This window comes from Lynx canadensis, chromosome A1, assembly GCF_007474595.2.
Source record: "Lynx canadensis isolate LIC74 chromosome A1, mLynCan4.pri.v2, whole genome shotgun sequence".
Classification (NCBI taxonomy): Eukaryota; Metazoa; Chordata; class Mammalia; order Carnivora; family Felidae; genus Lynx; species Lynx canadensis.
Window position 1 is genome coordinate 100221217 of NC_044303.2, and position 27317 is coordinate 100248533.

General features: G+C 36.2%; 1 protein-coding gene across 1 annotated transcript in view; it reads left to right on the forward strand.

Annotated features, from left to right (window-relative positions):
* SRFBP1 (serum response factor binding protein 1) overlaps positions 1 to 27317 on the forward strand; it is a 66877-nt gene that overhangs the window by 10590 nt on the left and 28970 nt on the right. Inside the window, exon 3 of the mRNA XM_030317094.1 lies at positions 1106 to 1178. Within this exon, the coding sequence (XP_030172954.1) occupies positions 1106 to 1178 (73 nt within the window). The remainder of the gene's footprint in view (positions 1 to 1105; positions 1179 to 27317) is intronic.

Sequence of the window (27317 nt, forward strand, 5' to 3'; positions counted from 1 at the left end):
CTATGTCAGCACATCCTCACGTGGTCTGGGCCACGTTTGTTTAAGATACATGATGAATTCTGCTGTTCTTGCAGAGCTCTCGTTTTGGAAGCCTTTGCAGAGTGAAAGTCCTTCAGAGTTACTTATGTGTTTTATGTTATTAGAAGTTATTTTAAGATGTTTGATGTCGTTTAATAAATCTGGTAATACCTTGAATCAGTAATAAAAATTTTATAGCACTTTATCCATTGAATTGCTACTTGAGTTGAAATCTTTAGAACCTTGTGGAAGTCTTTATCAAAGCATTGTTTTCCATCAATTTTTTTTTTTAATTTTTTTTTTTCAACGTTTATTTATTTTTGGGACAGAGAGAGACAGAGCATGAACGGGGGAGGGGCAGAGAGAGAGGGAGACACAGAATTGGAAACAGGCTCCAGGCTCTGAGCCATCAGCCCAGAGCCTGACGCGGGGCTCGAACTCACGGACCGCGAGATCGTGACCTGGCTGAAGTCGGACGCTTAACCGACTGCGCCACCCAGGCGCCCCTCCATCAATTTTTAATATTTTGAAACCTCATTGTCACTAATATTAAAGTAAATGTGTTACTTGCAGTTTTTACTCATTAAGCATGAATAGTCTTCAGATATTTTGCTCCTGCTTAATGTCTTGTTCTTTGTATTATAAATAACCTTTTTCTCTGATATAATCAGGTATTTCTCTTTCTGTATTCCTTTAATTGCAGAGAATAAAATTTTGTTGAATAAAATTGTATCCAAACTTTAATGGTAGCTCATTAGCCTATGTTACGTTAAATGCAGTGTGCTGTTAATCATTTGATTAAAAAATATTATTTCGCCTTTCCTTTAAGGAGTTAAAAGGCATACTGTCTCTCAGTAGTAATAGTCATTAATATAATGCCAGATAATGCTTATAATTTGCCAAAAACTTGGGTTTGTTGATGGAATCGGGGTATGTGTTAGGCAGTGGATGTGCAGGACAATGCAGGATAATAGTGCTTGTTATTTAAAGACTTTTTGTGCTCTTCTAGAAAAAATGAAGACTTATTATGATGTGAGTCTAAAATAAATGCTTTTCCTGGCTGTACATTTTCATGTAATTTTTACAGGGGTACTGAAGATGCACTGTTAAAAAACCAGAGACGGGCACAACGATTGCTTGAAGAAATTCATGCAATGAAGGTCAGGCCTTGTGTGAGTGTGAATATACATGTGTGTTTCCTTGTCTCCTCTCAGCCTGCCGTGTGTGTGTGTTGTTATTTGAATGTTAATTGCTGTTTGAGACTTATTTTTATGGGTCTGTTTGCTGAAGAATGTAGCACATTTAGAAAATTGTATGTTTAAGCTTACATTTTTCCATGTTTTTTACTGAAGTTGTTAAAGCATTAGAATAATTTGCATCGAAACTCTGCCAAACTAAACTCATCTATGTTTAATAATGCCTCATGCCTAAGATTTTTATTTTTACCCAAACTACACACATCAAGTCCACGTTAAGTTCTAGAATTAAAGCGTTTATGCTGTTCGGTAATGCGGATGGTGATGTTGGTGGCTGACATCATGCTTTGCCTATTGCCAATTCAATAAATTTTTGTGTGGTGGTGTCAGCATTTTATTCAGCTCTGTAGTAACTTGAAATAAAATTAGTGTTGGACCAAAATGATCCGTATTTTTGTTTCTTTCAGCCAGACTCTTCACTAGCATAATTTTTAGGTCTTCTCACTGCTCTTACTTTGTGGAAACTTTCATTTACCAAATGACATACTATTAAATGTCTGGGAGACTGTTTTATTGCAGAACTTAAAAACAACATTTGGTACCAGCAATTATCTTAATTGCAGGGTCATTTTGCATGTATGTTTGACTATTACATTTTGGTATATCTTCCAAGTTTTGAGATAGATAAAAGAGCAAGAGATTTCTCTAACAGTATTCTAATTGAGTTAGGTCATCAAAGCTTCTCACCATTTTTTCCTTTTGAAGGGATTGTAAAGTGTTTTATAACAAAGTTATCACAGTTAATCTGACTAGAAATAAAGGTAGGACATGATTCTCCTTTAGTGTGAATTATGTTTTTTATGGGGTATTTGATTTATGTTCACAGGTCTACAAAAATCATGGAATTCATTTGATACATCTTTCCTTTCTCGTAGTTTTAATCCCCGTTTTATCAAGACATTCAGTCAAAATATTCTGTATGTGACTCCTAATTATTGTTTGTCTGACTATGGATTACACATCACGTAGGCCTTTCCATAGACTTTTTTTTTTTTTCCTGTGAAATTCCTATGAGAAATAAAATCTTTGGAGATTTTTGTTTTGAGTGTAACACTGAGATAGGAAATTATGATTTATCCCTTTTTCTCTTTCACTTTCTCTTAACCAAGGTCCTTACTAAATTACATTCCTTACCTAAATTTTTCCCTGTAATTTCTTCCAAATAGTCATTTTTGCAGTCCTAGATTATTGAGATGCTTTGAACTACTGTATAACTGCTGATTTTATTTTACCCTGGAAAGGATGTTTTGTATACAGTAAGCCTATATGTGGTGTATGAAGTTTGAGATTAAAATACATTCATTAATTTTCCCTTCTGTAGGTCTCAATGATAAATATAGTTTAGTTAATTAAAAAGAAAAGGCCTATTTGGTCTGCATGTGAAAGTTGTTTTCTGTTATTCTTAAACCTCATCAGCAATAGGAAATCAGGCCCAGTGATAATTCAAGTTTATAGGTTTACAAAATTGCTGTGTCATGACCTTGTGTGTTTGTTTGTTTGTTTTCCTAGATGATATAAGACCGCTATGGAATTGTTGGCTCATAGAAAGCTAAAAGTTATCACCTGTATGTTCTTTGTATTTGTAAAATTAATAGTGTATATATTCTTTGAATTCTTGGTTCTAGTGGTCTAGATTGGTTACTCTGACATCAACTTCTTTCATAATGCTGCTTAAAAACTGGATTACATTTAAATTTAAAAAACAGACTAAAAAGTGTACTAGAAAGACCGTATGCTTTCCTTACATTTGAAATGTTATTTCTCGCTCCGGATTCTTTTACACAATCAGTGTACTTTTCTAAAAGAAGCAAATCGTAGAGGACTTTGAAAATTGAAAGGTCATCTGTGATTTCTTAAGGAAATGTTCATCATCTACATGGGAGTATCAAAGAAATAGTTACAAAACAGAAAACTTACAGTCTCAATTAAATTTGGAGAAAAACCTCTATATAATTGTTTTCCCAGATGAATTTTTTCTTTAGCTCCTATACCACTACATTTTTATAGACTTGTTCATGACATATCGTCCTATACTTGCCTTCTATGATAATAGGGTATTTTGTTGCAAGCTGACTTCCTCAAGAAGAAAACCTGAGATATTTTTAGAAATGGGAGTTTGCGTTTTCTGGCCAAGAAAAAAAAAAAAAAGGCCCGATCTTTATGTTACTTTAAAATCATAGGTTCTAATTTTATAGACTGTAATGTATGAATACCAGGTCTTTGCTGTCTTTGCTAATAGTATTCATACTTTTAAAACTTTGATGTAAGTACTGTCTTCTTCTGAAACAGTTCCTTTTTCTTTGTAAGTTAAAGTAGCTTATTAACTTTTACAGATTCTTGTTAGCTAGCCAGAGAAGGAGATAGTAAAATTAAGACATAACATGCAGCCAACCAAAATGCTCAAGGAATTCCTTCTTAAGTAATAAAGGTAATGACTGGCTTTTACTGAGCATTTAGTATGTGCCAGGTACTGTATTGTGTATTTTATATTCATGATTTAATGAAGTTGACATGATTATTGTCTCAGTCTTACAGAATACAAAACTGAGGCTTAGAGAAATTAAGCAGGTTGACCAAGGTCACACAGCTATTAGGGGATGGGCTTCATAACTATTTTGAAGTGAATGGAGGTAGCTACTTGATGGTGCTGCCTCAGTAAGATAAGAATTTCCTGAAATGCATCTAGATTCTGCTCTCCCAGATGAGATAATATAATAAACATGGTAGCTGTCCTCTAGAGGATTAAGGCCCAAAGACGTGCAACATGTTTTCCCTTTCCTTGATTCCTCCCAGCTAAATATGTTCAGTTACCTGTGTCTGCGTGTCTTTTCTTACTTGTTCCTCGCTGAGGCTGTTACTCTTCCCTGTGCCAAGTATTCCTGGACACTGAGAACTTGCACGTTCTAGGAGACCTTATCCGGCCTGCTGCCCTTACTTCTCTGTTTTAAAACTTCCTAATTTTGTTTCATCCCCTATTTTTTACATGTTCAGGGCTCTTACTCAAAGCAGCCTTTGAGCTGGCATCAACTGTTAGGATCGCCTTGTCTCATGCTCCTTCATAGCCTGTTTCTAAGTGGTTGTCATTGTGGACCACAGATAGGAAAAATGGTGTAGATTATGATAATATTTATGTCATATCATTTGAATTTCACTGCAACTCTGTAAATTAGGCATATTCGTATTTCAAAAGACATGTTGAGAAGAGTTCTGGGCTACATACACTCACTCAATTGCAGGCTTATCATCATATATTTTCATGTGTTAAAATTTTGTGATATTTCTGGTTATATTTGCTTTTTAAAAATTGGTGGAGAAATCTCATATACTTAGGTTTTAGTTAAAGTTTTCTTCTGTGAACGCTTAAAAAGAAATTTTGCCATAGGATAAAAGATGCCTTATGTTTCCTGTAAGTATACTGTGTTAACTGTTTTTATCAAATCAATAGAACAGCTCACTTAATCTAACGTTTTAGTTTTTATTTAAATTCATCTTAGATCATAATTATTTTTGATGGTTTCATCTTTTGCTTATAAGCCAGTACAAAGAATCAATCAGACACATATTAAAGATCTTACCAACCATCCAACTTTACTAATAGTTGCAAGGATATGCAGTCAGAAGCACATATCTGGAACAAGGAGAGATATCTGGAACTCTGGGTGATTCCCCATGTCCGTCCTTTCTACGTCAGGCAGGCACTTTCTGGCCCAGAATAGATGAGGTCTTTAAATGAGGAGGTGTAGTTATTACCTCATAGCAGAGAGCATATAGATTTTGAAACTTGTCCCTTCTATTCCCCAGGGTTGTATAGTGTAAGTGATTTTCTCCAGTGGGCCATGCCTCATAAGTCTGTAGATTTTTGAGTTTGTTTACTGTAAACATCCTTAACAAAGGACATCCTACTAAGAGCATTCCTCATGTAAAGATTTTCCTCTTAACAAAAATCACTAATCTGTTTATCAGGAGGACCAGTTAACAGTATATTATTAACAAGTACATCAAACTCCTTCACCTACTTTTCTTAGAGTTTCTTTCTGATAAAGTGAATGGATCCCAGGACAACTGCTTTAATTCTTCCCGGATTTGTAATAGTCTTTTGGCTTGCTTTGTTTGTGCTTCCCTCTACCTGTTTGGAGAATGTTTCAAACCTATAGAAAAATTGTGATTGTGCAGTATAATAAGAATAATGCTACATTGTGTCATATCCATGTTTATTGGTGTTGAGTTCTAATCATTTGGTTTGGATGTTGTCTCAATTTCTCCATTTTAAAGGCACCTTTTTCTGTTTGCAATTATTAAGTAAATTTGTGAAGTTACAAGTTTGAGACAATATGAATATCTTGTAATCTTTCACCCAGTGATAGATGTTCTGTGGCTGAATCAGTCAACGGTTTTTTATTGTTTCTGTTTCTCTGCTGAGATTTTTTTCTCTGATAAAATTGTAATTCACTGAGGAGAATTTTTACAAATATATGCAGGTATGTATCATTAAGGTTATTTATAATAGCCATTTTTGCCTCTGGAGAATGCAGGTGTTTCTGTTTTTTGGTTCTTCATATGAGGATTTTACCCTGGACATAATAGGTCAGATAGTAGAGATTCTGGGTTTGATTGGTTTTCTGCAAAGAGTGGTTGTATTAGCAGTTAATTTTTTTGTTAGGCTTTATCCACAAACTTTGTTTCTTAGATAGAAGCTCCAGCCTCAGTTCAGGTCTTTTCTGCTTCAGTGACCTGCTTGAAACTGGCTCTTCCACATGTTCCCCTGCCACTGCTCTTGAACCCTAACCATGCAGACTGCAGTTAGTCTTGGGCCGTACTCTGAAGAGTATACTTTGAAGAGAATGTATTTATTTGTAAAGCTTCCCATCTTTACGTTAGCTTAGTCAGCTTCCACTCCTTATCCGTATTTCTGCTTTCATTTACTCCCTATTACCTTTAGGCAGGGTTTTTTCTAGCATGTCCAAGCTTTATGGCTGTTGCTGGGGGAAGTGAGGGACAAGGGAGTTAACTGTATGATCTGTTAGTATCTTAGTCTCCTACCCAGAAATGAAGGTATCCAAAGCTGGAAGTAACTGTAACTAGCTAAGGAAAGAGACCTGAGCACTCCAAGACAATGTAGATTTACATCTTAGAGAGATGAGGAAGAATAAGTCAAAGAGACTGAGAAAGGATAGCCATGGGAGGAGAAAGAACCAAGAGAGTTTGGTATCTGGGAAACCAAAAGGTTCGTTCAAGAAGGGAGTGATCATCTAGGTGTCTTTGTTAGCAGTGGTAGTGGTTGTGTTTTCAAAGCTAGCAGCATCATTTTCAGTGTGCAGACTCCATTATTTGATGATGATTATTGAGGAGTTTTTTAAGTTATAGTTCTTCTGCGGCCTAGCCTACCTTGCAGAACCATGCTGATCGCAACAAAATGGGTTTTGTTCTTACTCCTGCGATCCTGAGTATGCCTTTCCTCCTCCCTGTCCCCATCCTGTTTTGTACCTATAAAAAGATGTCTGACAACTCTGAAGGCTGAATTTGTTTCAAAGCCGTTTTTCTTCAATTCTGAAACCTAGAAGCTGCAGACATTGGTCCAAGCATGGAAGAGGTATAGTGTTTCTCTTTCTCATTTACTTCCCAGATTCTTTGAACATGTGTGCCTTATGATCTTTTATGGCTCCTGGGTCTGCAACAATCCATACTGTGACTTGAAAGTAACTTTCATAAATCTGTACTTTTTATTAGGTTATTTTTCTGTAGTGCATTAAGGAAATCAAGTAATAAATGATTTCTTGAAACCTTTAGGTTAACTTTAAAGATCCCCAATAAAAACTCAGCATGGTATTCGTTCATAAAAGGGAGAGAAGTAACACTCTTCTCCAAAACAGTTTTGCCATCCAGGCACCGATGAGAACAGTTCCACCTGCAGGACTGTTTAATTTTTCTGCTTTATTCCTACTTGTCCCATCATATTTTTGCTTCTTTTTCCCTTGTTTGCTTTTCTTTTTTCCTGTAGCTCCTGGTAGTATCTGTTCTGGTGGACACTTTATTGAATAGATAGCTCATAAAATAGGTGAATAGGGAGACCGAACTATTCAGTGGCTCTTGCACTAAGGTAAATCTGAAAAGCATCTGTTGCTGGAGAGGACATCAGTCATGAACAAGCAGTCTTATCCTGCTGACCTGAGTAGGTTTTTTCTTTCGATGCTTCTGCCTACTTTTTTGTTAGAACGTAGTAAGAGTTTTTCCACCCCTGTCCTTAGGCCAAAAGAAAAAAAAGTAAGGATAAATTGATAACTAAAAAATGGAGATCTAAGTTGTAAAGTTCAACTATAATACATGTGATGAACTTGAACCTCTCTCTAGGCTTCCGTTTTGCAACCATCAAATGAAGAAGATCAAATGGATTAAGCTTTCAAAAAGTCATTTCTTGCTCCTACATTCTTTTCTTTTATATGAATTTGCTTACTCGCAACTTTTACTTTCCTGTGTCTTTCAGGCATGAGCAAGAGTGCCTTTATAGCTTCATACTGAGATAGTATTTAGATTTTGAAGTAGTGTAATATTTGGAATTTCTCTTTTAATTACAGAGCAGCCGTTGACATGTTTTAACATGTTGTCATGATACTACTTACACCCCTTAGATACCTGTTTTACTAAATCAGCAATTCCTTATTTTATATTTTTGGTAGAGTAAGGCCTTTCTAGACATTTACCCTTTTAACATCTAATTTTTTGTGATGGTAATAATTGTTTTAGATACAATCTTCCTTGTACTTTGGTATTTAAAAAGTGACATGTGGTGATTCTAAAATTTATTATAGGTCTTTGTTTCTTCAGAAACTAACCCCAGACTGATAGTTTGTTCTCATTGGTCTTGAGGGGAAAGTTGTTTTTGTTTTTTGTTTTTTGTTTTTTTTCCACTTTCTATTCAGGACCCATCCCTCTTAATTTGCCATGTCCCTTTTGTCTCTTTTATTACTTATGCCTTTTTTCACCAATAGCTTCAAACTCTCCCTCTTTCTGTTTGTTCCTCAGCTAATAAACTTGTTTAGTCTGTGCCTGAACACCCATCATCCTCCTTTAACTCCTTTCAGTATCTTCTTTTCCCCTTATTAGAATAACATCTTTGTTCCTACTAGTATAGCCACTGTGACCTTGACCTCCTCAGTTCACATTCCCCTGGTAGCCACTGAGTTTCGCTCTTCCCTGTTCCTCCGTTTCTTTGAGTAGCATTAACTCTTATCTGTATATTGGCGCTCCCCTTCAGTTCTTTCTTTTTTTTTTTCTAATTTTTTAAAATGTTTATTTTTACAAGCGAGAGAGAGAGAGCGCACGCGCACAAGCAGGGGAACGGCAAAGAGAGAGGAAGACACAGAATCTGAAGCAGGCTCCAGGCTCTGAGCTGTTAGCACAGAGCCTGACAAGGGGCGGGAACCCATGAGCCATAAGACCATGTCCTGAGCAGAAGTCAGATGCTTAACCAACTGAGCCACCCAGATGCCCCTCCCCTTCAGTTCTTTCTTTAGCTTCTCACACTGCACCCTGTAACCCAGCTGCTTGCAAGTTGAACTACGATCACTATTCTGGACACTATAATCTCTCTTTGATGCAAATCTTTCATATAAGATATGCACGCTTATATTAGCTCCACTTAGGTATTTGTGCATGCACTTGAAATTCAACATTGTACATGACTCACAGAGCTAAGCTACAAAGGCCTTTTGTTAGGATTGTGGAGTTTCTTAAGAAGCCTAAGGGCAAGAACGCAGTTTCTTGCTGGGGACTATAGTCAGAATGTAGAGAGCTCTTAGAAACTCAGCTGGTGGAGTGCCTGGATGGTTCAGTCAGTTAAGCATCTGACTTCAGCTCAGGTCATGATCTTGTGGTTTGCGAATTGGAGCCCTGCATCAGGCTTTGTGCTCGCTGCTCAGAGCCTGGAGCCAGCTTTAGATTCTGTGTCACCCCTCTCTCTGCCCCTCCCATTGTCATGCTCTGTCTCTCAATAATGAATAAACATTAAAAAAAAAAAAAAAGAAACTCAGCTGGTTCTTACACGTTTCCTTCTTGCCCCTTTTGCCTCCATTTTTTGCTCGTCTCTGCTTTTCCTCATTTTCCATCCCTTCACCCACTTGTCCCGTTGTTCTCCCTCCCCTTCTCTCTGACTCTCCAGACAGCTTTCACTTGTACCATAGAGAAGAGATGGTGGATGACCAGATAGTCTAAAAGATGTCAGTATATGAATATTGACCCTAATGTTTTATGACTCACCATGACTCTCTTATTCAGGTATTCTCTTCTGTTCCTGATTTTGGTTTTTAAACTGTTCATCTAGTTTCCTAAGCCAGAAATCTAGGAATCCTTTTGCATTCCCTTCTCCCTTAGTTACCTGCTGCTCCCAAATCTTGTCCTTTGTCAAATCTGTTGTCTCTTTAAAGTATGTAACCACTTTTAGCTTGGGTGCTTATTCTTTCTCATCTTGACTTCCTGCATCTGGTCTCACCTCCTTCAAATCACATTTTTCACTGTGATCAGTGACCTCTCTAAAATGCCGATGTGGGGCGCCTGGGTGGCGCAGTCGGTTAAGCGTCCGACTTCAGCCAGGTCACGATCTCGCGGTCCGTGAGTTCGAGCCCCGCGTCGGGCTCTGGGCTGATGGCTCAGAGCCTGGAGCCTGTTTCCGATTCTGTGTCTCCCTCTCTCTCTGCCCCTCCCCTGTTCATGCTCTGTCTCTCTCTGTCCCAAAAATAAATAAAAATGTTGAAAAAAAAAAAAATTTAAAATGCCGATGTGATCAGGAGTCTCCGGTGTGGCACACAAGGCCCTGTGTGATCTGAACTCTGGCTCTACTTCTCCTCTTCCTCTCCCTTCCATGTACCCCATACTTCTTGCTCCAGCTCTGCCAAATCCCAGACGTATCAGTCTATTTCATGCCTCCTTGCTGTTGATCAGGTTTTTTATATATTCTCTGTCCTGAATAGACTTATTCTCTTCTTTAACACCTAGTTCTTAGGTTCCTTGCTTTTGGAGACAGTCTCTCATACCACCACTCTGACCCCAGAATTATTCACCACCTCCTCCATACAGCCCCCTTACCTTGTATGTATTTCTTCTGTTGCATAGCAGTACATTCTCCTTTCATGCCATTCCTACTACTTAGACCTTAAGAAAATTAGTGGTTTAAGGCACCTAGCTGGCTCACTCAGTTAAGCATCTGACTCTTGATTTCTGCTCAGTTCATGATCTCACAGTTGGTGAGTTGGAGCCCCACGTAAGGCTCTGTACTGACAGCATGGAGCCTGCTTGGTATTCTCTCTCTCCCTCTCTCTGCTCCTCCCCCACTTGTGCATTCACACATTCTCTCTCTCAAAAATAAATAAACATTTAAAAAAATAACTATCAGTCCTTAAGGAAAAAAAGAAGAAAATTGGTGGTTTTATTCAGTTCTCTCTGTTCCCACACCTACTAATGTGTGAGGTACATAGTGGATGTTGCCTAGCTAGCTGACTGAGTGAATTTTAAGCATATTTTTTTTTACTTTTATTGGCATTATTTAGAATGTCAGGGTTGCTCTGTGTCTTTGTAGACAAGTAGAACACTCACCCATTATTGAGAACAGTCTAAAATCGTAGAGTCGTTTTTAATGTTAAATATCAGCAACAGAAGATGAGTAGGCTCTTCATTTCACAGTCACCTTAGCCATTGCTCTTGGACCATTTTCCATCTAATTTAATTTTTTTTAAGCCAGAATTTATATTGCTTCCAAGGCAGTGTAGGATGCCTTGTATACCCAACTTGTGGTATTTGAAATGATAAACAGGAAGTCATAGCGGTATTTTAAAAGATCAGTATATACCGCTCCCCTCACTCATGGAACAGCGTTTAGAAACAGATCATGACATTGGAATTTCAGTTTGCTTCCTGGCATGTGGTTTCTGCAGCTTTAAGCCAGCTTTCTGAGTAAGTCATATTCCTGAAACCCTTAACAGTATTGCATTATTAAGCTGTGTTGATTGGAAGATAGTGTATCAAGTCTCTGGTGGCCTTAACAGATTTTATTTTTATCTTTTAAGTTAGAGTATTTGTGGCAAATAAAAGTGGTGCCCATCCTCACTTTGAACCTGCTTACTTCTGCTTGAAAACAGAGGATAAGTTAGAGGTTCTTGTTGGCAAAAGTGATGAATATGTGGTTATCATTTACTGAGTCACTCTACACACCTAATTTAAAAAAAACTGATTTTGGAATTGCTTCATTCGAGATCAGCCTAGTTCAAAGGCTCCTGAGTGGATAAACAGGATTTAGGGGTAGGAAGTAAAAAAGGAGTATCCCATGACCTTTTAAAAAATATTTCTTATTTTTGTATTGTTTTTATTTAATTTTTTAAGTTTTGTAATTCTGGAAATTTGAACTTACAACCTTGGCAGAACATTCTTACTAACTGTGAAAGTACCCAAAGCCCTTTTCAACTATTAATTTTAAAAATTTGGACAACCAATAGTACTATCATAATTCCAGTACGAAATAATGTGGTGTTTGAGAAAAGAGGCAAATATTACAACATACTTTGTTGGAAACACACAATGGAAGAGAACAGGCCCTAGAGAAAAGCAACAATAAGAAGAGTAAATAACGGGTCTTGCAAAATAGGATTTTCTTTTTTATTTAACTGAACGTCACCTGAAGTTTGGTTAAATGGAGACAAATCACATTCAAACGTTTACACTCCTAAACTTGAACACATCTCCAACTTTGCTAGATTTCTATCGCAGTGCAAACCTTGTATTCTTTTTGTTCTTTCCTACGTGTTAGAATAACTGGTATTAGGGTCTCGGCTCCTCAAAGAATTACTATTTTATGATCACAAGAGAAAATATTATTTTAGCTTTTTTTCTTGAATATGAAGAATTTTATTTTGTGTTCTCTACTTGCCACTAAATTATGTAAGCTGTGTAGTCTTCTAAGAAATAACAGTAATTCTAAGGGGAGTGATTGTTTCAATTGAAAATGCTTCTTTAGAAATTACAATAAAAATATATAGTTTACTTACCCCCCTTTTTTATAAACACTGCCCAAACCCTTTATAGGGTGTTCCATTTTATATACCGGTGAGAAGGAGGAGAGGGAAATATTCACTTTTCTAATTATTGATATCTGTTAAAACTCTGTATTAAAATAGAACTTGTAGGTTTGGGTTTAGTTAACCAATAAAAATTATTCTTCTGTTCATCGCAATGTAAGATAGCATCTCAGTTTATTAATGATCATTTACCTTAAGATCGATAAAATTTGTAAATTTTACAATAAATTCTGTATTACGTGCTCAGGTTAGTTAAATAAATTTTGATTGGGAACCTCCTACTGTGTATGTAGATGAATGGATTTCTTCTGTCAGGGGACCTACTGTTCTGTGGGAAACAAGCAATAAGCATAAGTGTCTGTTTAGGATACATACTCTTCCAGTATTGTAACCACAGAGTTGTAGAAGTCCAGAAAGGGATCCGTTAATTTAATTACTTATAGGACTTAGGAAAGACCTTACTGAATGGGGGACACTGAGTTGCAGCTCTAAGAATAGATAGGATTCTGGTTTGGAAAAGGCCATCTAGGTAAAGAGAGCACATTGAGTACAAAGCATACAGGCCTAAAAGTACATGGTGTGATTTGGGACGAGTATTCAGTTCTGTCTTTTATAGTATTTTGCCAGTTGAATTGCAGCTTTTTCTTTGTATGTCACCTTTTTTGAGGATAAGGCCTTACCCAGTGCTAGTGCACTAATTGGCAAAAAGCAGACATTCAGCCAAGGACTTCTTGAGTGAATTAATGTCCTGGATGGAATATGGGGTGAATGGAGTCACAAACAGTTGAAGATAGTAATCACAATGGTAGATGAAGTTACTTTTTAAAGCTGTTTAGGAAACGTGGATGGCCAAAGGTTTTTAAGTAATCATATTTGTTTTCTGGCAAGACCAATCTGAAGGACCACGGAAGATTGATTTAGAGGGAAAAGACATTGAAGACCAGCTAACTAGACAGAAAGCAATGACTGACTTCATTTTTTCATGTACATTTACTTAACATGTCTTTACACAAGGTCTTATGCCATGTGATTCATTGTTCCTGCTCTGCAAAAATCTTAACCCTGTCAGAGAAAGGATCTGGGACACACAGTTCTAAAAACAGGCTGTAAGTTACAATGGGTGGTTTGAAATTTTTAAAAGAGCAAGAGATTGCTTTTAGCTAGAAGGTTTCCTGGGAAAGCTGACAGTTTAATACAAAATATTAATGTTACTTATTAAACAAATTGATTATTTCCTTAATATTCTTTAATTGAAGGATAGATAGCAGATTACAATGCAACAACTTCATATCCCAGACTTACTTATTTCTAGCACAAGGAAGCTCACCTTGGGATGTAAGAGCACCGCTGCTCATAAGCAATGTAATAATAATGTTAGTTACTAGTTGTGGAGCGCCTACCCCGCTCCAGGAGGCACTTTGCTGCAGCCTACATGTAGTATCTCTCGTCTTCGCAGTATCTCTCCAAGGTTCCTCTTGAGCTCCTCCATTTTACTGATGTGGGAACCGGGGTTTAAGGGATAATTGCTCTGCTCAAAGTCACACACCCTTGATAAAACCAGAATTCAATCCAAATCTGTCAGAACTGGTAGTCCATGTGTTAACACTTTACTAACCTAACCCCCTAAAAGTATTAAGTATATAATTTTATCAAGAATAACTAGGTATGGTAGAGAAATGTGCTTGTGCATTATAGTTTTAATGATCAATGTTAATAGAAAGGGGAAAATAAAGATGAGATATCATCATTGACTCTTGGGGGAAAAAGTTTGGATCGGTTCATAATTTGACCTAATTAGAGTAGTTGGGCCTTCCTAAGGATACAGAGTGCCTCAATATCTATAAAAGGTCTTGTGTGTGATTTTAACATTTAGAAATATTATCTGGAAGCTAAAGACCAAAATAATTTCCTTGAGACCGTGAATTAGTAATGATTCGGTTAAATGGGAAAAAAATTCCCATTTCTTGCCAAATTTGGTATTATAAAAACATTGAATGTAACTCGACTCCAGTATTAATTGGTATAGGCTTTTTAAACTGTTAACACATAATTAAGAAATGAATATGGATTTCATTATCATGTGCCCTTGAAAAAGATTACAGTAACTTGAGGATTCTAGGGAAAATACTTTGAAGGAATTTTATAATAACAAATAGTTTGACTTCATTGGGAGTTTGAAAGATTTTCCCTCATTCTTTTAAACACCACTCTTTTAATACATTCCTATATTCCTTCTAGCACATCTGTATATCTTAGTCATAACTCCAAAATTACAGGAAAATGCTGGCTCAATCACCTCATGTAATTTCCCTAACTAAGTCTTTTTGATGAATTCTCAAGGTGATTCACGGTTGGGGAGGGAAGAGGGGGGCGGAATGTGCTATAGACCTATGTAATTGTCCATTGAGTTTGAGGTTTTCTCTGTTTCTGGTTATGGTTGGGCAAGGAAAACTAGCAAACATATGTAGATGAAATATTTTCGGAGTAAAAAAGCAAATACAGTATGTTCATACCAAGCTGTAATTTTTTCCTCTTTTTCTTTGATGTACTGAGTAATAACACGTACTATCTAAAAACCTCTCACTTTTATTGATTATTTTTGTTCTTAACACGTTATCCTGAGAAGACATAAAAATTAAGTGGTTCTAAGTATTTCATTTACTCCTTATAAATTGACCACGATATGTTCTTTTAAACAAAGGAAAAAGAGTAAACCTTTCTTCCCAGTGCCAGCCGTTTTGTTAGAAAAAAATCTCTACAACGAAAAAATCTGTCTCCTCGGACTTGTTAGAATGCAGAAGTGCTCTTGGTAGAATCTTCAGGTTGATGTAAATGCTGGACCTTATCTCTATCGCTTTGGACATGTTAGAAGTGAGTAATTTTATGTGTTAGGAAGAGTTTAGATTTTTTTCTTTTTGTCTTAAAAGATATATCCCATTTTGATTGCTTGGGTTAAACAAGCAATTTTGTCTTGTTTTCTAAAACGTATTTCTGCTGTGAGAGCTAGGACTAGGTAATGACAAGATGGTTGTGGAGTTTAATTTGGCTAAATTATTTGATACTTACTGTTAAGTGAAATGCAAGTCTTAGAAATACTGAATTATATAAATTGTTTTAGCGCTTGCTCCCTGAGATTGTAGTTATTTTTGTATCAGTAATTTTTTTTCCTATCTTGATGAAAATAATTTATAATAGAAAGATGTATGCAGTTTAATTTTGAGAATATGAAGATGTAATTTTAAACATGAAAGTCAACTTGGAACTGAAGTGAGACAGTACTATTTGTAGACATTTAGTAATTCTTTAACTGGCTGCCAGCAGAAAACCTGACACTAGTAAAATTTCCCAGTAGTAAGACTGATTTATTTTATTGTATCACTCTCCTGCTCAGGAGCCTAAATTAGCTTCCTCTGGACTCCCACACCAAGTCTAATTCCTCATAGGTATTAAAAGCTTTTTTGTCACTTGGCCTTTCTCATATTGAGCAGCTTTCTCTTTCATCTCTATTTCTGTCTGCATATAACAGTCACCATTATATTTCCCACATGTACTTGGTGCATTCCTGTTTTTATGACTCTCTAGCTCCGAAAAGGCAACAGTCATCACCACCTCACACACACTCTTAGAAAACTAGAGTGAATCATTGTCACAGCCTTCACCAACCTCACAAACAGTGGTTTGGTTGGGGGAGGCAGGGGATAAATGCATGAAGATTCATGCCTGGGGAAATAATATCATAATGGATGGGAAATATGTACAATTTGAGAACAGTCCCACAGCCATTTGTATCTTTCTATTGTTCCCACCATTGAGAAGTACAGTCCTAACCAGAAGTTGCCCTGCTTAACTTCATCTTCATGCACAAAAGTACTTAGCTAAGGAGTTTTTAACAGTGTGGTGCATTGTATCTTCCTTTGTGTTATCAGTTCAGGTCATTTGCATGTTACTTTGAAAATTAAATTCTCTTTTTGGTTGGCTTTTATTAAAAAAAATTTTTTTTTAACATTTATTCATTTTTGAGAGACAGAGAGAGACAGAGTGCAAGTCAAGGAGGAGCAGAGAGAGAGGGAGACACAGAACCCAAAGCAGGCCCCAGGCTCTGAGCTGTCAGCACAGAGCCCAATGTGGGGCTCAAACTCACGGACCGTGAGATCATGCCCTGAGCCGAAGTCAGACACTCAACTAACCGAGCCACCCAGGCGCCCCTATTTTTTTTAATTGAAGTATAGTTGACATACAACATTCTGTTCGTTTCAGGTATACAACATAGAGATTCAACATTTGTACACATTATAAAATGATCACTGTGGTAAATCTAGTTATTTTTTTGTCATCACACAAACTTATTACAAGTTTATTGACTATATTTCCTGTTATACTTTTCTTCCCTGTGACTTCCTTATTGTATAACGGAAAGTCATAGCTCTTAGTCTCCCTCGCCTATTTCACCCATCCTTCCATTACTCCCCTCCCCTGTGGCAACCAGCAGCTTATTCTCAGGATTGATGATTCTGTTTCTGTTTTGCATGTTCATTTATTAGGTTTTTTAGATTCCACATATAAGTGAAGTCATATGGTATTTGTCCTTCTTGGTCTGACTTATTTCATGTAGCATGATACCATGTAGGTCCATCCATGTTGTCTCATACACATCACGTCTCCTTTATCCATTTGTCCATCAGTAGATACCTAGGTTGCTTCCATATCTGGTTATTGTAAATGATACTGCAGTGAACTTAGGGTGCATGTGACTTTTCAAATTAGTGTTTTCATTTTCTGAGCAGAATTGCTAGAAGTGGAATTGCTGGATCATGTGGTAGTTCTATTTTTAATTTTTTTTTTTTTTTTGAGGATGCTGTTTTCCACAGTGGCTGCACCAGTTTACATTTTCACCAAGAGTACATGAGGGTTTCCTTCTCTTCATATCCTCATCAACACTTGTTATTTTATTTATTTATTTATTTATTTATTTATTTTTCTTGATAATAGCTAATCTGACAGGTATGGTGTAGTATCTCATTGTAGTTTGTCATTTCCCTGATGGTTAATGATTTTGAGCATCTTTTTAATGTACCTATTGGCCATCTATAGGTCTTCTTTGGAAAAAAACATCTATTCAGGTCCTCCACCTGCTTTTAAATTAGAGGATTGATTTTTTTTTTTTTTAATATTGAGTTTTAGGAGTTCTTTATAGTTTGCATTTTAAACCCTTATCATATATGTCATTTGTGAGTGTCTTCTTCCATTTTGTAGGTTGCCTTTTTGTTTTGTTAATGATTTCCCTTGCTAAGCAAAAGCTTTTTGGTTTGCTATAGTCCTTGTTTCTTTATCTTTGCTTTTGTTTTTCTGGCCTATAGGCTGATCCCAAAAAATATTGGTAAAACCATTGTCCAAGAGCTTACTGCCTATGTTTTATTCTAGGGTTTGAGGTCTTAACATTTAGGACTTGAATACATTTTGAGTTTTGGTTTTGTTTTGTTTTGTTTATGGTGGAAGGAAATGGTCCATTTTCATTCTTTTGCATGTAGCTGCCCAATTTTCCCAGCATTTATGGAAGAGACTGCCTCTTTCCCATTGTACATTCTTGTGTACTTTGTTATAGATTAATTGACCGTACATCATGGGTTTATTTCTGGGCTCTCTATTCTTTTTCCATTGATTAAGTGTTTTTTGTGCCAGAACCATACTATTTTGATTACTATAGCTTCGTAGTATTGTTTGACATCTGGAAGTGTGATACCTCCTGCTTCTTGTTTTTACTCAAGATTGCTTTGGCTACTTGGGGTCTTTTGTGGTTCCATGCAAATTTTAGAAATATTTGTTTTAGTTCTCTGAAATATGCGATTGGTATTTGGATAAGGATTACATGGAATCAGTGAATTGCTTTGGGTAGTATAGACATTTTAACAGTATTAATTCTTCCAGTCATGAGCATGGTATAACTTTCCTTTCATTTGTGCCATCTTCCATTTTTTTCATCAGTGTCTTATAGTTTTCAGAGAAGGTCTTTCATCTCTTTGGTTGAATTTAATCTTAGATATTTTACTCTTTTGGTGTAATTGGGATTGTTTTGTTAGTTTTTCTTTCTGACAGCTTGTTATTAGTGTATAGAAATGAAACGGACTTTTTATACGGGCCTACTTCGTTTTATTGTGCTTCACTTTATTGCATTTCACAGATACTGCATCTTTTACTAATTGAAGGTTTGTGGTAACCCTGTGTTGAGCAAGCTTATTGGCACCATTTTCCAATAGCATTTTCTCACTTCACATCTCTGTGCCACATGTTGATAATTTTTGCAATATTTCAAACTTTTTCATTATTATATTTGTTATGGTGATCTGTGTTCAGTGAATATGACTTGCTGAAAGCTCAGATAATGGTTAGCATTTTTTAGCAACATTTTTTTTTAAATTAAGGAATGTACATTGTATTTTAGACATAATACTATTAGACACTTAATAGATCATTTGATTCCCTTTATTGTGATATTAATTTTATGTCAGTTGTCTAGAACCAGACCCACAATATCTCCAAGGTATGCCCATATTGATTATTGTATTCTACAACTTTACTGATTTCATTCAGTAGCATTATTTATATCAGACAAAATAGATTTTAAAACAAAGACTGTAAGAAGAGAAAAAAGGGTATTACCAAATGATGAAGGGATCAACCCAACAAGAAGATAGAACACTTGTAAATATTTATGCACCCAACATAGGAGCACCTAAATATATAAAGCAAATATTAACAGACACAAAGGGGGAATTCAACATTGACAATAATAAGATAATAGTAGGGGACTTTAATAACCCACTTACATCAATGAATAAATCATCCAGATGGAAAATTAATAAGGAAACATTGGCCTAGAATGACACATTAGACCAGATGGACTTAATAGATAAATCAGAACATTCCATCCAAAAACAGCAGAGTTCACATTCTTCACAAGTGCACATTGAACATTCTCCAGTACAGATCGTATGTTAAGCCACAAAGCAAGTCTCAATTAATTCAAGAAAAATCTTATCAAGCATCTTTTTCAACCACAGTAGTATGAAAGTAGAAATCAAATACAAGAAGAAAACTGGAGAAAACGCAAATGTATAGAGACTAAACAACGTGCTACTAAACAACAAGTGGGTCAGCCAAGAAGCCAAAGAGGAAATCAAAATACACCTTCAGACAAATGAAAATAGAAACACAATGCTCCAAAATCTATAGGATGCAAGAAAAGCAGTTCTGAGAGGGAAGTTTATAGCAATACAGGCCTACCTCAAGAAACAGGAAAATCTCAAAACAAGCTAACCTTACACTTAAAGTACCTAGAGAAAGAACAAAGCCTAGAGTTAGTCGAAGGAAGGAAATAATAAGGATCAGAGTGGAAGTAAACAAAATAGAGACTTAAAAAAAAAAAAAAACACAGTAGAAAAGATTAAAGAAACTAAGAGGTGTTTCTTTGTTTTGTTTTGTTTTTTTAATGTTTGCTTATTTTTAAGTGAGAGGCAGAGTGCACATGGGGGAGGAGCAGAGAGAGGGAGGGATACAGAATCTGAAGCAGGCTCCAGGGTCAGAGCTGTCAGCACAGACCCTGACACCGGCCTCACACTCCTGAACCACAAGATCATGATATGAGCCAAAGTCTAATGCTTAACCAATTGAACCACCCAGGCACCCCAAGAAGTGTTTTCCTTCAAAAGATAAACAAAATGGGTAAGTCGTTACAAAGAGTCCTCAAAAAAAAGGGACAGCCCCCAATAAATCAAATCGAAAATCAAAGAGAAGTTACAGCACATAGCACAGAAATACAAAGATCATAAGACTGTTTTGAATAATTCTGTGCCAACAAATTAGATAACCTATAGGAAATGGATAGATTCCTAGAAACCTACAATCTTCTAACACTGAATCAGGAAGATACTTAATATCTGAACAGACCAGTTGGTAGTAATGAAATGAATCAGTTATCAAAAAACCCCCTACAAACAAAAGTCCTGGAACAGATGGCTTCACAATTCTAAACATTTAAAGAAGAGTTAATTCCTTTTTTCCTCAAACTATTCTAAACAATTGAAGAGAAAGGAACTTTTCCAAAGTCATTCTACAAGTCCAGCATTACCCTGATACCTAGACCAGACAAAGACACTACAAAAAAAAAAACACACAAACTTAACAGGACAGTGTCCCTGATGAACAGAGATGCAAAAATCCTCAATTCAAAATATTAGGAAACTAAATTCAACAGTACAGTGAAAGAATCATACATCATGGTCAAGTGGGATTTATTCAGAGGATGAAAGGGTGGTTCAGTATCTGTAAACCATTCAGCATGATACACTACATAAGTAAAATGAAGAATAAAGATTATGGTTATCTCAAGAGATGCAGAAAAAGCATTTGACAAATTCAGCATCCCCTTATGATAAAAACTCTCAGTGAAGAGGGTAAAGAGGAAACGTGCTTGAACATAATGAAGGCCATGTGTGACAAATCCACAGCCAACACACCCAGTGATGAAAGTTTGAAACCTTTCCCTGTAAAATCAGGAACACAACAAGGATGCCCACATTCACCACTTTTATTAAACAATACTGGAAGTCCTAGCCATGACAGACGGGCCTCCAAATGGGAAAGGAAAAAATAAAACTCTCATTGTTTATTGTTGTTTTATACTACACATGGAAAACGTTGAAGTCCCCAATCTTTGTTTTAAAGTCTGTTTTATCTCATACAAGTTTTGTTCCCCCAGCTTTCTTTTCATTTCTGTTTGTGTAGATTATCTTTTTCCATCCCTTCACTCAGAAGTGAGTCTCTCCTAGGCAGCTTATAGGTAGGTGTTATTTTTTTTTTTATCCATTTATTCACCCTCTGTCTTTTGATTGGAGCATTTAGTCTGTTTACATGTAAAATAATTATTGGTAGGAAAATAAATAAATAAAGTAATTATTGATAGGTATGTACTAACAATAATATTGTATTTGGTTGTCTTTTCACACAGTGCCTGATATTCTGCACAATAGAAAACTCAGTAATATGTTTAAATATTCATATGCATATCTGTTATAAATAGGTTTTTAAAGAGGCTATAGCAAAGAACATTAAATTTTCTTTTTTTCTTTTTTTTTTTTTTTTTTAGTTTTTATTTATTTATTTTGAGAGACCACATGAGTGGGGAGGGCAGAGACAGAGAGACAGAGAGACAGAAAGAATATTCCAAGCAGGCTCCACATAGCCAGCACAGAGCCCAGCATGGGGCTCAAACTCACTGTGAGATCATGACCTGAGCTGAAATCAAGAGTTGGAGGACTAACATACTGAGTCACCCAGGCACCCCAGACCATTAAATTTTTCTAATCAGAGTGAAGATAAGTCTTTATCAAAGTTGTTTGTGAATTTTCTAGTTTCCTGTTTTTTATCCTTTATCTAACGTTAATGCTTTAGACTTTGTTGTTAGTTAATTTTTCATTTCAGGTTTAAGAATTTGAATTTCAAAATAAATTTGGCAATGTGTTCATAACTTTTAAGATGTGGAAAAATATAATTAAAAAAAACAACAATTAAAGCCATTTATGTCATTTCCTGAAATGTTTAACAAGTTGGATTGATATGTTTTTGTACTCTCATCTGTGTGTTTCATCTTAAAACTGGAAGTATTTCCTATATGACTGCTGTGGGGATTAAATAAAATATGCAACATCAGTCTTCCTGTCATAGTACTCTTTTAATATTTTTTTAAGATTTTAAAAAAAATTTTTTTAATATATGAAATTTATTGTCAAATTGGTTTCCATCAACACCCAGTGCTCATCCCAAAAGATGCTGTCTTCAATACCCATCACCTACCCTCCCCTCCCTCCCACCCCCATCAACCCTCAGTTTGTTCTCAGTTTTTAAGAGTCTCTTATGCTTTGTAACATTTTGAATCTGTAGTTTTTTACTCTATATAAATGAGAATGAAATGTTTAAATTTTAAAAACTTGTTTTTTGTAGAGAAAGAAAGACAGCATGAGTTGGGGAGAGGGACAGAGGGACGGGCAGGAGAGAGATGTACAACACGGAGACCAATGTGGGGCTCAGTCTCACAATCCCGGGATCATGACTTGAGCCAAAATCAAGAATCAGATGCTCAACCGCCTGAGCCTGAGCCACCCACGCGCCCTTAGAGAAAATATTTAAGATAGCTGTTGCCTTTAATAGCCTTTTGTAAAGTTATGCTAAAACTATTCAGTGACAGTGTTCTTGAACAGAGATCTCTTAGAAATCCACTATACTACACAGTCCATCATCATTGTCCACGTTGCGTCGTGACTTTAGACCAGAAGCTGAAATCATTCTTACTAATTTAGTTAGTACTGCAGGATTTAAAAAAAAAAAAAAAAAAAAGTTACCTAATATTATTTAGTCCTGTAATTTGCCAGAAAATTTCGCATACTTTTATAATGTCCTATCTGGGCTATTCTTAAGACCAAGGCTCTTTATTTCAGGTCAACAGTAATACATTAGGTCTCTGCTTTTTTATGCCAGATGCTCTGCTACTGTATACAAATATAGGAATTAATATGTTTGCCCTTGAGAAGTGTATAAAGAGAGAGATGGACATATGAACAGAATTTCAGTACAATGTACAAAACACTCATAGATGTATCAGAGGAGGGCCATTTAATATAGCTTTGCGGATTCAAGGAAGGCTTTCTGTAGCATGAAGCTGAGCCTTTAAAAGGTGACTGACTGTGACTTCACAAGTAATAAAATGTAGATTTAAATTTATATTGCTTTATTCTTAGTTTGAAAAGGTTGTGAAGTACTTAGAGAACCAAGAAATACAGTTTTTAGATTATTTTTCTAGTTTTCTTACAAGAAGTTCTGTGTTAAGTTCGATATTTATAGTCACATCTCAATGTGGGCAAGAGTAAAAATTAACTGGTGTTTTTTTTTTTTATTTTTTTAAATGTTTTATTTATTTTTGAGAGAGAGAGACAGAGTACGAGTGGGGGAGGGGCAGAAAGAGAGAGAGAGACAGAGTCTGAGGCAGCCCCCAGGCTCTGAGCTGTCAGCACAGAGTCCGACGCGGGACTCGAACTCACAAACTGTGAGATCGTGACCTGAGCCAAAGTCGGATGCTTAACCGACTGAGCCACCCAGGCACCCCATTTTTTTTTTTTATTTAGAAAAATAAGAAGTAGTAAACTTGAATGAAAGACATAGTTATTAAGTGTACTCTCTGCCATAGTTCCTGAATAGGGACAGTGTTTGCTGGCAGGTCTGGATTGTGCTATATACCCAATAGTGAGGTAACAAAGATCTTTCTTTAACAATTCATAATACCTAGTAAGCATGTATAGCTTAAGTATTTTTTTAGCGTTTACCACATGCCATGTGATTTTCTAGGCTCCTGTGATACATCTGAGGGGGGGAAATTTAGACAGAGTTTCCTGATCTTTCATAACTTCTTTTTTGGGAGAATTGGGGAAGGCAACGTATTTTTTTTCTTCCAAGTTTTTATTTAAATTCCAGTTAATACACAGTGTAATATTAGTTTCATGTTTAGAATTTAGTGATTCAACCCTTACATACAATACCCGGTGCACCTCACCACAAGTGCCCTCCTTAATCCTCATCGCCTGTTTCATCCATCCCCCCACCCACTTCTCCTGTCATAACCATCAGTTGTCTATAGTTAAGGGTATGTGTCTTAGTCCTTGTCTCTTTTTTTTCCCCCTATGGTCACTTGCTTTGTTTCTTAAATTCCACATATGAGTGAAATCATATGGTATTTGTCTTTCTCTGACTTATTTCACATAGAATAATACTCTGTTCTCCATTCATGTTGTTGCAAATGGCAAGATTTCTTTCTTTTTTATGGCCTACTAATATTCCATTGTGTATATATACTACAACTTTATCCATTCCTCGGTCGATGAACATTTGGACTCTTTCCATAATTTGGCTATTGTTGATGCTGCTGTAAACATCAGGGTGCATGTATCCCTTTGAGTCAGTGTTTTTGTATTCTTTGGATAAATACCTAGTAGTGCAATTACTGGATCAAAGGACAATAGGTATTTTTAACTTTTTGAGGAACCTCCATACTGTTTGCCACAGTGACTGCACCAGTTTGCATTCTCACAAGCATTGTAAGAGGGTTCCCCTGTCTCCACATCCTTGCCAATACATGTTGTTTCCTGTGTTGTTAATTTTAGCTATTCTGACAGGTGTGAGGTGATATTGTAGTTTTGATTTGTATTTCTCTGATGGTGAGTGATGTCGAGCATCTTTTCATGTGTCTGTTGGCCAAGGGAAGACAACATATTAAGTTAATTATATATCATGCTAGTAAATAATGTGCAATGGAAAAAACAGTAAAGTAGGAAGGATTAGGAGAGATGATGTGAAGTAGCAGTTTGATAAATGAGTCTGGGGTGCAGAAGAGATTTGGATTAGAGATAGTGACTTTGGGGAGTTGTTGACATTTATGTGATATTTCAAGTCAGGATACTGGATGAAATCACTAAATACTAAATACTAGTGAATAGAAAATTACCAAGCACAGAATCTTGGTCCACTCTCAAGCCAGAGAGAAGGGAAACTAGCAAAGGAGGCTAAGATAGAACAGCCTAGACTGTGGGTCCTCTAAGTCAAATGAAATTAAGGAGAAGGAGGAATTAACGTGTTAAAAGCTGATGATTGTCAACTAGGGGAAGAGCCAGATGGTACTGATACGCTGAGTAAGAGGAGTACTGAGATCTGTTCATGAGATTGAGCAACATGGAAGCCATTGGTGACTTTCACAAAAATATGCATAGGGGAATAATTGGGGGCAGAAGCCTACTTGCAATGGAATTAAGATAAAATAAAGAGCTTTTGGAGATAACTAGAGTTACAGTTATATGGTTCCCTAAAGGCTAGATTTCCCCAGGATTCTTCTGATAATCACCACCTGTCTCAGTTTAATTTTTAATATGGCATCATGTCACTCCCACATGTGTTCTGTTTTGAACAACAAATTATGTGGTCACTGGGTTTATGATCTCTTGCTGTCATTGTTTTATTTGACACCCAAGTTTGACCAGTAGTATCCCTTCTAAGCTGGCTACGTGACTTTTGAGAGAAAGATTCTCTTTTTGAGAGAATCTGATTAGTTCTTCCTTTTCTGTCATAACAAAATGTTGTAGGGATTATACATTTCATATTTCCAATCTGTAATCAGCCATTTCTCTAAGAAGCCCTGCTTCATTTCAGTGGCATTTAGAAACCAAGAGTTGAAACATGGATAGATTTTAACTGGAGACCAAGGGAGTGTAAAAGGTAGGTGACCGATGGCAGAAAGGCATTCCACAAATAAAAACTGAAAAAGCAGACAGTTACTAAAGATGCTGACACTGGAGGAGGTAAAATTTTTGTAGATGTTATGTAAAGCTGGATGGCCTATGAGACCCTTCATAGTATATAATTGTATATACTATTACTGTATATATTATATATTGTTATATAATATAATAATTATATATACTATATACACTAGTGTATATAGTGTATACTATATATTTATACTATATATAATTATATGTACTATAGTATAATTATATATACTATATAGTATATAATAATACGTATAGGAAAGATACATGGAAACCAGATAATGAAAGAGTTTGAATATAAGACTAAAGGTCTTTGTCTTTGTTCTGTATTCAGCATTTGACACAATGGGCCTTGGAAGTTGTTGGGCCTGGAGGCTGGAAACCCAGTTAGGCTGTTACAATACACATAATCCATAATGAAATCCTGAACCTATGGGTAGTCAGAAAGAGGGGACCAAATTCAACAGAATTACAGGAGAGAAAGCAAAAGGCGGGGAGGGTAGGAACATAACAGAAGCATGACGAAGAGGCCCACAGTGTCAGATTACTCTAAGCTGTCTCATCTGAGTAGCAGAGGCTGGAGATGCCATTAATTGCAGTCGGGAACACAGGAATAGGTGAAGGAGGAAGATGGAGATATTTTATTTGGAAAAAATCCTTTGGCAGTATGATGACAGAGTATACCTTATTGAAGTTCCATCTGGTAGAAATGTATTTAGGAAACAGTAGAACAATATTTAGGAACAGAGTTTTTTGTTGTCACTGAAGGGTAACCATAATGAGATTTCCATCTGGAAAAGCATGAAGATTTGGATGTCAGTAGCTCTCACGGGTTATTTCAGATTCTCTATTTCAGAGAAATGCATTTCTTTCCTCATTTCCAAATAGACCAAAAAAAAAAAAATCTTTAAGAATTCAGACTTCTCTTGTCACCCTTTAATTCCTTGTGTCCAGTATTAGCCCCTCATAAGCTAAACATACTCCAATTTTAATCACATTTTGGAGAATACAAACATATTTTGTAGTTTATTAAGTTAAAAGCCCAACTTTAATGAGAGCCTCTTGGAATTAAAAATGTCAGCATGGTTACTGCGTCTAAGTTATTTTTGTCTTGACTCAGTCTCCCTCCCCACAGCCTGATACAGAACAGTTTGGATGCAAACATACTTTCTCCCTTGAATGAGAGACAACACTACACTGGTTATCTAGTTTTGAGTCAGTATACTCAGTACTCTGGAGAGAACAAAGACAAGGAGATAGCCAAATAATCAAAATTGGGATTACCTAATTCCAGTTACATTTGCTATTTTGAATATAAGCAAAGCAGTAGCATGCAGCATAGTATGGAATAAAGGAACTGGAATATTCTGGTGAATCTTATTATTAGTGGATGACTACTTTTAATGTAGGAAACTTGAGCAACTTTAGTTGAATGTGATTAGGAAAGAATGAAAACAATTTCTAATATATCACCACTGACAGGATATGGCAAAAAGCAAACTGTGGGGATTCCAGGCTTAGCCCTATTGTAATTCTTTGAATGGATCTCTTAAACTTTCTTGGATTATCATTTCTTCTTAGGCTCATTGATTCACTAGCATTCATAATACTCAAGAGAA